The following is a 12,654-nucleotide window of genomic DNA, read 5'->3' as shown; positions in this document are numbered from 1 at the left end:
GCCAGGGTATTGCAGGCGAGAAAGAATAAACTGATACTAAAAGGTTTCCTTAAGCCCTCTTTTGAGGAAGACCTGGCCAGCTCATCTTCCTCTTCTAAATCGCATGGTTCCAAGAAAGACAAGTCAAAACCTTCTAAGAGGCATTCCCCGGCACTGGCTGGTACATTGGAACCATCTCCCAAAATTTCCAAACCTGACAAGTCTTCTTCCTCCTCCTCGGCTCCACTGAGATTGGAACCGATCGAGGATACTGCTACTATGGCTACAATGTAGGCACCAGGCAGTTTGGAGCCAACCGCTGATAGCAGACATCAGAGCTGGTTTACAGATCCTTTGCCGGTCTCCCCTACACTAAGGTTCCCTATACTACAGAGGTCTAGATCTCCCACACTGTCTTCCAGATCTTCCAGGAGCTTATCGGAAGAAGATGCGGAGAGAGTAGTGCTGAGACTCCTGAAGTCATCTGCCTTACCGAAAATGCTGTTGGCTCTGACCCAGTCGGTTCCGGAGCCACTTGAGTCCATTATCCCTTCTGTGATTCTTCATCCATGCCGTGCTGGGCTTTCAGAGCCGGAGTGCTCGGTACCACTGGTGGAACCCTCGGTTCCAGCTCCCCCTGAGGTTGTCTTGGAGCTGAGTTCCACTCCAACACCTTCGGTGCTGTCCGTGGTGTCTAGGAGCCAAAGCTCCCCAGTTGGCCCCAACAGGGACAACTGGAACTAGACCTCTTCGGTTCCAAGCCTTTCTCTCGGTGCATCGGCTAGGGTGAGCTTGGACCCTACATCTATCTCGGAGCCGATGGCATCCTCTGTCTCCTCGGAGCCGGGAAGGTCTTCAGAGCCAGAGAGGTCAGCTTTTGAGATGATGAGGAGCATGCTGTCCCAATCATCAGGTCCACCCAGGGGTACCGACACTCTTCCCCCTCGGGCACCTACTTCCGTCTCAGCACCTACTCCATCTCTGGACAGCAGAGACCCGCAGCCTCAGGAGCCTCCGGCTGGTGGCCCCCACTCTTCCAAGACCTCCCTGGAATACCCTTCTGAGGAGCCCCCACGAAAGAGGACATGCAAGAGGAAACATATAGATTCCCAGGATGAGTCTCTTACCTCCGACACTGACCTCGAGGAGTCAGAAGGATCCCCCAAGTCGTCCACTGATGATGTCTCTTTCTTTGACATCTTAGAGATCTTTAAGCAGAGGTGCGGCTGGCCCACTGTTACCTCTTTTGATGAGGAGTCAGTGTACCTGAAGGCTTTCGGGTCTCAACCTTCAACCTCTTGGGTGTCTCCACCCTTTCACGAACTGCTAGAGCTTGTTAGTCAAAAGGTGTGGGAGACTCTTGATGCCGTGAAGCCAGTCCCCAGGAGGCCTAATAAATTTCTGTCAGACCCCAAGGAGAAGGAATTTGTGTCAAAGAGTGTTCTCATGGATGCCATGGTGGTAGCAGCGGCCACTAAGAAGGAACTAGCGGTGACGTCTTCTTCTGTCCATCTGTGGAATAAGGATTCTTGAACAATAGACAGATATGGGAAGCGTATCTTTTTGTCAGCAGCATTCACTCTCAGATCTCTGAACTACCTAACACACTTTACAAGGCTTCAGAGATTTCCTTAAGCACTTAGGAGAGACTCTACAAGGTACATCCACTGAAGGAGTCCCTGATAAGGTGTCTGCTCAGTTGTGCACCTTAAATTCCATTGTTAACTCATCCATGAGGTTGATATCTTATGCAGTCGATGGAGCAAGCAGGGCAGCAGGTTCAGGAATTTTCCTAAGGAGGCACTCCTGGATGCACTTGTGTAATTTTGCGGAGCCATTCAAGTCTACTTTTACCAACACCTCCTTTGACGGTTCTTCATTGTTTGGACCTAAGGTAAAGGACACACTCACCCAGTGCGAGCAAGAAGGGAAAACACTCTCTGCCATGGGAGTACATTTTACCGTCCCCTGTAGACTATATCCCAAGGGTCAGAGAGGTGGTAAAATTGTGGTTCAAGAAGTCCCAGAGGTTTTTCCAGACTGCATAGGGTGATTCCCCCTTCAGAGGCAGAGGAGGAGGAGTGAATGGTAGACATTGCCATAGAGGCAGGGGCGGACCACAAAACCAGGGAGGCCGTGATTTGTTTCGGGGCTGGCCCTACCAGTGCTCCTGATGTGGGGCCCGACTGTGCTTCTCTGGAGCCGGTCGGTGGTCGCATTTCTTTGTATCTGGAAGCCTGGCTAAGTATCACTCGAGACAGATGGGTACAAAGAATTATCACCAGAGGTTACTCAATACCCTTTTCTCTTCCACCTCATATCCCTAAGAGGATCCTGGATGTTCCACCCAATCACAGGGATCAAGCAACTGTAGAAGTGAACAAGTTGCTCGCAAACAGAGTCATCCAAACTGTCCCTGCAGACCAAGTAGGATTCGGAAATTACTCCAGATTCTTTTTAGTGCCAAAACGTACAGGGGACTGGAAGCCCATCTTGGACCTCAGCAAATTAAATGAATCTGTAAAGAAGTACAAGTTATGGATGGTGATACTTCAGTCTATACTCCCTTTATTAGGGAAAGACACTTGGATGTGCTCAATAGACCGCCAAGACGAGTCGAGGAGTCATCTACGCTTCCAGCTGGGAGCCAGTCACTACCAGTTTCTTGCTCTGCCCTTTGGTCTCACCACAGCCCCCAAGGTGTTCACCAAGTGTATGGGAGTAGTGACAGCTCACCTGAGACATCTAGGATTCCAGGTGTTTCCGTATCTGGACGACTGGCTCCTGACTTGCCCCCACCAGGCATCTACTTCTTCAGACCAGAGACACCACTATTCAACTTTGTGCCCAGTTGGGGATTACTATAAATTGGGTAAAATCTGCCTTATCGTCCTCTCAATTTGTGATTTTTATAGGCACAGAAATAGACACAGTAGCCATGTTGGCTCGTCTTCCAGTAGAAAGGGCACAGAATCTTGTATTACAAATTCACCGTCTTCTCCCTCTCTGAAAAGTCAAAGCAAAGACTGTTCTGAAACTTCTAGGGACCATGGCTTTAGCCAGACTACACATGCAGATTCTTTAATGGCTTCTGTCGTCCCAGTGGTCCTTCCAACAACTGCCCCTAAATCACCACATTCTGTTAACAAAGTCTTGCAAGAAGGACCTCAGTTGGTGGATCCAACCCAACCAGTTAACTACAGGCACTCGATTCCTGCCTCGCCAACCCATTGCCACTGCGACCACGGATGCCTCACAGATAGGGTGGGGGGCATTATCTAGGCAGGACTGTCCAAGGCACATGGCAAGATCATGAGGCCCACCTGTATATCAGTGTTCTAGAGATGAGGGCAGTGCTCCTGGCATTGCAAGCACTTCACGACCTTCTTCCTCTTGGGACAATTGCAATACAATTAGACAACATGTCGATAGTATGGTATCTCAACAAACAAAGTGGGTCAAGATCATACCCACTCTGTCGAGAGGCCATTCGGGTTTGGAAATGGGTGATATCTTCCCAGCGCTTTCTTGTGGCGATGCACATCCCGGGGACAACCAACGTGATAGCCGACAAACTCAGCTGGGCAATCTTGATGCCTCATTAGTGGTCTCTGAAGCAGGAAATAGCGGAACAGATTTTCCACAGATGGGGACAGCCTTGCTGCGATCTTTTTGCTAGCCTGATCAGCTCCAAATGCAGCAGCTATTTCTCCCTTATCCCCCCTCCGGGGGAGTCACAGAGAGACACACTTGTTCACGATTGGCCCCTAGGTCTCCTTTATGCTTTCCTGCCCTTTCCTGTCATATCCAAGGTTATTCAGAAAGCGAAGCTGTTGGGAAGCAAATTGATCCTTATCACTCCTTACTGGCCTCATCAGGTTTAGTTTCTCTTTCTCGGGCCTCACCTATTAGACGATCCATGGACTCTGGACCCAGTGCCAGATCTATTGACGCATATGTCAGGCTCTCTTTATCCCAGCCTACACACCCTCAATTTGACAGCTTGGTTGCTCCAGTTCCATCTCTAGTCAGGCTTCATGATTTCTCACCCTCTGTGACTCATATTCTTACATCTTCTCATAAACCCTCCACTAGAAAGTTATACACTGGCAAATGGAGAAGGTTTTCTATTTGGGCTGAGGAAAGGAATGTTGACCCTTATACTGCATCTATTCTGGTGGTATTGGAATTCTTGTCTGAACTTTTTCACCAGGGCTCTGCTGCTGCCACAGTTAGTGTTCAGTTGGCAGCAATTTCAAATTTCTATTTGGGTCAACAGGATTCCAATCGGATGTCACATAGGTTGTGCAAGACCTTCCTTAAAGGTGCCACTTTGTTGAAACCTCCCTTTCAGGAACCGGCTGCTTCATGGGATTTGAACTTTGTTCTGTCCAAATTAATGTCTCCACCCTTTGAGTCAGTTTATTCGTCTCCTTTGAAATTTCTGTCTTGGAAGACTTTGTTTCTGGTGGCAATCACATCTGCTAGAAGAGCTTCAGAGTTACAAGCACTGTCTGTCAAACCCCCTTATTTGATATTTCACAAAGACAGAGTGTCTCTTCGTAGTAGTCCATCCTTTGTCCCCGAGGTGTGCTCCCATAGCAACTTGAACCAATCTATATAGCTTCCGGTGTTCTTCCCTAATCATTCCAATGCAGTAGAATACAGATTTCATCAGTTGGACGTTCACAGACAATTACGGTTTATTTACATCAGACCAAGGAATTCAGGAAGTCAGACCAATTATCTGTTTCCTTCCCCAACTCTAGATTAGGTCTCCTGGTTTCCAAAGTGACCTTCTCTAATTGGATCTCCAGTTGTATATCTTACATTTATTCTTCTGATGTTAAGCCTTTACCTTTTAAAATTAAGGCCCATTCCATGAGATCGCAATCTACTTCTGCAGCCTTTCAAGCCAAGGTCCCAATTGATAATATCTGTGCAGCAGCAACATGGGCTACCCCTCACACATTTATTACTCATTACAAATTGGATTTGACCTCTAGGGGTAGAGCATCCTTTGGTTCCATGGTACTCAGGAGTATTTTTCTGTGAGCCACCCAAGAATAAGGTGCTAGGGACGCTGTCCCATATGTAAGAATGAAGGCGAGATAGGACTACAGAACATAAAGAAGTTATGTACTCACCATAACATTCCATGTTTGTAGTCCATCTCGCCCTTCATTCTTACGAACCCACCCTCCTACCCCCATCCTGGAAGGATCTGGAGACAGAAAAATGTTTATTATTAAGTGGAGACCTTTTATTATTGGGTTCTTTCTGCATAGTTTTTGTTTTTTCTCTCTTAGTTAGCAGCAAACAAGATCTGGGGATTGTACTGGTACACCATGGGATACCTACCTATCCACGAGCCAACTAGAAGACTTTGAGCTTGCAAGAAGGCCGAGTCAGAGCCGAGGATTGGCTCCGAACCCATATGTAAGAATGAAGGGTGAGATGGACTACAAATATGAAATGTTATAGTGAGTACATAACTTCTTTTTTCTGTAGTGCTACTGGCACCTTGACCGTCAAGACTGTACAGACCATCTAGTACTTTGGATGCCTGGAAGATATTAAGAGACTGAAGAGAAGGAAGAGGGTAAGTGGCAGTAATTTTCCAGTTCAGATGGCTTTATCTTCTTGTTGGTTATGGCTGGAATGCTGGTATCCATTGAAGTCGTAGCCCATTATGACTGGGTGTTAAGGTGATAAGAAAGCTATTTTCAATATGAGAAGCAGTAGATGTGCTCAAGGTAGAGTTCTAGGATCTTATGTAATCATCATAGTCCGCAATAAGATGGTACCAAATGATATTTTGCCCATCCTCAGGTTAGATCTGGATGGCACATTGCTACCACAGGTCAATGCGTGTAGAAGGGGGAAAATTTGAAGTCTTACTGGAAAAGAAGGTCTTCTACTTGTACATGGGCAAGTTAGGTAACAGTACCTTCTGCTTTAACTCATCATTATGGCAGCACTATAATAGTCTGGATGGTTTGTATGAGCTGGAGGTTAATGCTATTAACTGTGACTGCTAGAGCAGTACAACAGTTCACAGCAAGGAAGGTGAATTATTCAAGGAGACTTCATGATGGTAGATTGCACCCTCATATTATCAAGACTCAACTCACTGAGCTAAGCTTTCAGAAACCTGTAAAAGTAAGCATTTATTGAAGAGACATTGCTTCCTAGCCTCCTAATGTGGAAGGTTTCACTTTTATACTTCAATTACTTTATTAACAAAATAGTTCTGAGATTGTAGTTGCATTGCAGAGAATGGCTCAGGCTTGATGAGTTCAATCACAGCAAGATGAACTTGGGATGAGTCAAATGGTACCACCTTAAGGGATGTGCAGTTCCACAGAAGTTATGTTGTTTAGCAGGGGAAAATGAGTGTAAACTTCTTGCAGCTCAGACACTCAAAGATGGCCTAATTTCTTAGAGTACAGCATAGAGGTTTGCTCTTAGTGAATTAACTCGGAAACCAGATGCTGTTGTCTATTTGTCAAAGTCTGAGCAAGAAATTTATTCATAAAAGCAAGCAATCATACAGACCCAGCAAACTGAGGAGTATGCAGCAGTATTCAGGAGCAAAAGTTAATAATTCAGGCAAACGGCACAGGAAAAAAATGTCCATAATATAAATTGTCCATAATAAACTATAACAGAGTGAAAGATTGTTTATTAAGTTTGTGTATTTCTTAAAAAGTGGTTTAATAACAAGTCTTCATCAAATTTAAAGCAGTAAGATGGATAAGGTGAAATTAGTGTGATAATCTGGTAAAGGGAAATAATATCAACTGTGGTATTACAGAGAGAACATTAAGGAAGATGTTTTACTGTGGCACATTGCTGATTTTAAAAAGAAAGTAATAATATCCCATTTTAAAGTTAATGGATATGGCAAGCTGTGGCTTGAGATTGACTTACATTAAACACCTTAAAAGATCACGGAGAATACATGACCAAGTACATTTATTTTTGTGACATAAAAACTAAACTATGCATGTAAAAAAAAATTGTTACTGGTCAAAATCTAGGCTTTTCCATTCTGGGACGTCAAACTAAAAAGTTACAGTCACCAGATAATCACCATACAACATATATCAGCAGGCAGTAGGCATTATGGTAGCCTACTGAAATAACTTTACGGAAAACTTTTAGAATTTGAAGGCATTCAGATGTATATATAATTACTACGGGCCACTAGAAGTTACCAGAGATTTTAATTTTTAATACTAACAAGAGGTCGAGACATTTTTTTTAGAAGATAATGACTTTTTTCCTACAGTTTATGACATTAAAATCAAATCATCCAACTGTTAATTTGCTTTTAAATTTAAATTTAGGTGATTTTAGGAGTACTACAAGAAACTGTTCATCTGTATTTCTTCAGCTCTACAAATAGTATCACTACTCTTGCCTGATTTATTGAATTGTATTGTGCAACAGCAACTGTTTATATTATTTTTATTTAATAATAATTACAATAGATTACATTTGATAATTGAGCAGTGCTGAAGTGAGGGGCGATGGGCGGGTGGGTGTTAGTGAGATATAGCTACCATGAATATATCTGGCATTAATGTATGAAAGAGTGCAGCTTTCTTGTGTGTGTGCTGCGCTGTGGCTTGTGGTTTGGGGACATACTGTGTACAGAATTCAGAGTGTGATCCAGGCTGTACAGAATAACTTGTGATTTAGTAGTACTGAATATTGTGTTTTGGGGAGAACTACTTTATCCTTTTCAGTATTTCTATTCATATTCAACAGCAGAAACGAGAACAGTTCCAAGTACCTCATCCCAACAACAAAGCAAAAATGTTATAATTAAGTGATGGCTGAATTATTTCCTGTATTTGCCTTGTCGATGGTTAACCCCAAGAAGTGCTCAGAGTCAAACATAAGGCTTTTCATCAGTCCTAATTTCACCTGTCAGTTGTTTATAGATAGAGCCAGTGACATCTGATATTTTCAGTGTCAGCACTCTTTTCTAGTATATGTGTTATTTCGCTACTCTGCTTTACTGTGTGAACTGTAATTATTAACAGAAGTATCAAAATAAGAAACTAACATCATTACAAAAGAAGTGATCCCATTTTCTTTTCTAGGTAATTGGTGAACGAGACATTTTGGGCACACAGTTGGTTCGGCGCAATGATGAGCTGGCTCTGCTCTATGAGAAGATTAAAATTCAGCAATCCATATTAAATAAAGGTGAGACACAGTACAGGCAGAGGGTGGAAGACATACGGCTGCTCAAGCTGGAGATTAAGAGGCTCAGGAGAGAGAAAGGCATTCTCAATAAGAGTGTAATAAATGTGGAAGAACTAAGGTAAAGAGCTTCAATATTTATACATTTTCATGCCACATGCAATAAAATATAATTTGTCTTTTTTGTGAAAAATCTGTTTGTTAAAATTTTAGCAATAATGCTGGGACTGGAGAAGGAAATGTACACCAAGGAAAAAAGCATAGATGATCACCAATAGAGATCAGATAAATACATTTATACATTACAAAACATATAAATACTAATTTTATAGAGCTCCATCTGTAGGAATAATGAGGACTGGCACCTCTGGCAGCAGGACCACTTATCAAATATTTTTTCTAGGCTGCCAAATCCACCCCCCCCCCCCCCCAAACACACACACACACACACACACACACACATATATCCAATAGGGTAGTATACCATCTTGCCCCTTCATTTCTTTTTCACAGTGAATGTTTATTTGATATGCTGGAAATGGCTCAAACTACAGTATGGATAGTTGATGATTTTTCAGAACAATTTCATCTTTTGATGAAGGAGTTTCTTTCTATTTTACTTTAGAGCTTAGCAATGACTACTCACTTTAATGATTTGCCATCCTTTAAAAGTGCTTTGGCATTTATTTTTTTCTGTTGGGATTTCTTGAGCTGCTATCATTGCCACCAAGTATGCCCGCAGGACATAGATTACCCCTGCAGACAGGCACATCAATAGTCTCATCTGCTTTTATGTTAAACATAACACCTATTTTATTCTTTTTCTGTTAAATGTAATAATGCCACTTAGCAAAAACATCATAAGTCATTAGGGAACTGTTTAGTGTCTCAAAAGCTCTTACACTTAGAGAGACAGCCTCAGATTTCAGATAAAAACGAGGAATCCTATGCACTGTCTGCCTCGGTAAAATATGATGTTAAGTTGTCAATCTCGCCTTCATTCTTGCTGGATAGGTTCGGAGCCGAACCTCGTCTCCGACTCGGCCTAATACTAAAGCTCAAGAGTTATTTTTACTGGCTCGAGGCTAACCTATGTCCCATAATGCTAGGCATCATATACCTAGATCTCATTTGTCGCTTCAGCTACGAGGTTGCGTTTTTCACCGGCTCCAGGTCGTATATTATTATTAATAGCTTTATAGATAGTTTTTCTGTCAGATATTTTTCCTATTTTACCTTTTTAGTGTTAGTGAAGTTAGCGACTAGTCCCCCCCCCTTTTAGTTGCTAACCCCCCCCTTTTCTCCACCCTTAAGGTGGTTGGGCTTCTGACCCTCCCCCTTAGTAGTGCAGTTTTCCCTTAGTTGTTCTGTGTGTGTGGAATTCTGTCCCTCTGTTTAGTGGTAGTTTCCCTTTTTCTACTTATTGTAATTTTTTATTATATATTAGTGTAATTTTACATTAGTATGTCTAAGGATACTAAGGTATCGGGTTTCAAGAAGTGTGACTCGTGCTGTCAGAAGATGTCTCTGACAGACGGTCACACTTCTTGTGTGTATTGTTTGGGCCCTCTGCACCTGCAGGACTCTTGTTCCATCTGCCATGCTTTTAGCCCTAGAGTCCTGCAGGAGCGCAGAAATAAACTCATTCTTAGAGGCTTGTTAAAGCCTAATGGTTCTCCGGCTAAGACCATGACTGGAAAACCTCCAAAGCCCGCCAAATCTTCGGCTCCATGTTCGGAGCCGGCTCCGAGCGGTTCTCTTGCTGCCTCGTCGGTTCCGGCCGGAACCAAGGCACCTAGACCTCAGTCGGCTCCGACTTTAGTGTTGGAGCCATCCCCGAGCAGAAAGTGCTCCAGGTTTCCGTCTCTCGAGTCGGTTAGATCGGCTCCGAAGTCTCCTCTGTTGTCAGAGTGGAGCCATAGATCTCTTTCCTCTAGGTCTTCCAGGCTTTTGGACCATGACCTCGAGAGGGTAGTCAGCTGGCTTTTGAAGTCGCAGGCACTGGCCCAGTTGCTACATAGCCCGTCTTAACAGACAGGGGCTACCCCTACACCCGCTCAAGTTCCTCCTCCGACTACTCTGCTGAGTTCGGAGCCGGAGGTCGTTGAGGTGAGTACTGTGGGGGCGTCGGAACCGATCCCTCTTTTGTCGGTTCCTTCGTCGGCTCCGATCCCGTCCTTGGCTCTGTCCTTGGAGGGATCTGGGAGCCAAGACTCCCTGGTTGGCTCAGAGGGGGTGAGTGGCATCGACCCCTTGTCCGACCCCGCTCTCCCTCTCGGAGCCTCGGCGCAGGTGAGTTCGGCCCCGACATCGGCCTTGGAGCCGCCCCTCTCGGTACTGGGGGGAGCTCTCATCTCCTCGGAGTTGGGTCCTTCTTCCCTGCCTGACAGGGGCACCTTTGAGGTCATGAGGAGCGTGCTGGCTCCAATACCGGCGCCACGGTCGGCCTCCTCGGCCCCTCCCTCTACGGTGCCTGCTTCGGTCCCTGCCTACCCTCCCGACCCCAAGCGAGGAGAACTGACACTCCAGGCTGCCCCATTGGGCTTTCTTCCTCTTCCAAGGCCTCCTCTGATCCTTCGGGGGAGTCCCCTCGGAAGAGGACATGTACGAGGAAACATGTTGACTCTCCTGAGTCAGTGACATCTGACACTGACCTGGATGATTTGGAAGGGTCCCCAAGGTCCCCCTTTGAGAATGTCTCCTTTTCTGACATCTTAGAGATCCTCAAACAGAGGGGGAACTGGTCTGCCCTTAACCCATCCGAGGACGAGTCAGTGTACCTGGATGCGTTCGGTTCTCACCCTTCCACCTCCTGGGTGTCCCTGCCTTTCGACCCACTTATGGAGGTGGTGGCTCGGAAGGCATGGACGGCTCCGGATACTATGGAACCAACTCCCCAGAGGCCCACTAAATTTATTACTGCCCCGATAGACAAACAGTTTCTCTCTAAGGGTGTCCCTGTGGATGCCATGGTGGTGGCGGCAGCCACTAAGAAGGAGTTGGCTGACCCTTCAGTACCTGTCCATCCTCCTAATAAGGAATCTAGGACTATGGATAGGTACGGCAAGCGGATGTTTTCTTCAGCGACCTTTGCCATGCGGTTGCTGAACTATTTATGCCATTTCACCTGACTTCAGAGAGACCTTCTCAAGGAACTGGGTGAAACATTGCAGGACCCAGCAGCTGTGGGGTCTCAGGAATAGATCAACTCCCAGCTGGGGACCCTGAACTCTATCGTTAACTCTTCCATGCGGCTCATCTCTTATGCAGTCGATGGAGCGAGTAGAGCCGCAGGTACGGGTGTTGCTCTAAGGAGACACGCCTGGATGCGGCTCTGAAATTTTGCTGACCCTATCAAGGCGTCCTTCACTAACACCCCCTTTGATGGTTCTGCTCTTTTTGGACCTCAAGTGAAGGATATCTTAACCAGGTGTGAACAAGAAGGCAAGACTCTCTCTGCCATGGGAGTCCGTTTTTCCGCCCCTTCTAGACCATATCCTAAGGGTCAAAAGGGCGGGAAAATGTGGTTCCGCAAACCTCAAGGAGTTCTGCCAGACGCACGTGGTGAACTTCCCTCCAGAGGCAGAGGAGGGAACAACAACAGATGCTGCCCTAGGGCCAGGGGGGTCCGCAGAATCAGGGTAGCAGAAATTCTTTCTCTGACAAACCCTTTCAGCATCCCTGAGGAGCTGCCCGACTGTCCACCTTCGGAGGCAGTCGGGGGAAGACTTTCGCTGTACCCAAAAGCTTGGCGCTCTCTTACGCAAGACAGGTGGGTATGGTCGATCATATCCGAGGGTTACAAAATCCCCTTTATCCACACCCCACATCAACCAAAAGGGCCTCTTCCAGACGTTCCACCCAGTCTGAGAGACCAAGCAGCACTAGAAATTTCAAAGCTGCTTTTAAAAAGAGCCATCCAGCCAGTCCCAACAGACCAACAATGGTCCGGAATCTACTCCAAATTCTTTTTGGTACTAAAAAAGACAGTGACTGGAGACCTATTTTGGATCTCAGCAGACTGAACAAATCAGTTCAAAGAACAAAATTCTGGATGGTCACGCTACAGTCCATTCTTCCCTTTTTGGGTCAGGACAATTGGATGTGCTCTATAGACCTTCAGGATGCGTACTACCATATCAAAATGAACAGGCGCTACAGGAGGTTTCTCCACTTTCAGCTGGGAGCCAGTCATTATCAGTTCAGAGCCCTGCCCTTTGGCCTCACCACAGCCCCCCAGGGTGTTTACCAAATGCATGGCAGTGGTTGCGGCTCACCTGAGATGTCGAGGATTCCAGGTGTTTCCATATTTGGATGACTGGCTCCTTACTGCCACCACCAGGCACCAGTTACTTCAAGCCAGGGATTATGCTGTACAAACGTGCAAAGTGCTAGGCATCTCCATAAATTTTGAAAAGTCTGCCTTGTCGCCTTGCCAGCATATTACCTTCATAGGCG

At 45.6% G+C, this 12,654-nt stretch overlaps 1 protein-coding gene across 1 annotated transcript in view; it reads left to right on the top strand.

Moving 5' to 3' along the window:
* Nucleotides 1-12,654, top strand: part of CFAP58 (cilia and flagella associated protein 58) — a 2,107,107-nt gene that overhangs the window by 1,156,107 nt on the left and 938,346 nt on the right. Inside the window, exon 13 of the mRNA XM_044055947.1 lies at nt 8,094-8,317. Coding sequence (XP_043911882.1) covers nt 8,094-8,317 — 224 coding nt within the window. The remainder of the gene's footprint in view (nt 1-8,093; nt 8,318-12,654) is intronic.

The sequence above is a fragment of the Protopterus annectens genome, chromosome 14.part0 (genome assembly GCF_019279795.1).
Source record: "Protopterus annectens isolate FY-2018-M chromosome 14.part0, PAN1.0, whole genome shotgun sequence".
Classification (NCBI taxonomy): Eukaryota; Metazoa; Chordata; order Ceratodontiformes; family Protopteridae; genus Protopterus; species Protopterus annectens.
Note: the sequence above shows the minus strand (reverse complement) of the source record. Positions and strands in the feature narration are given on the sequence as shown.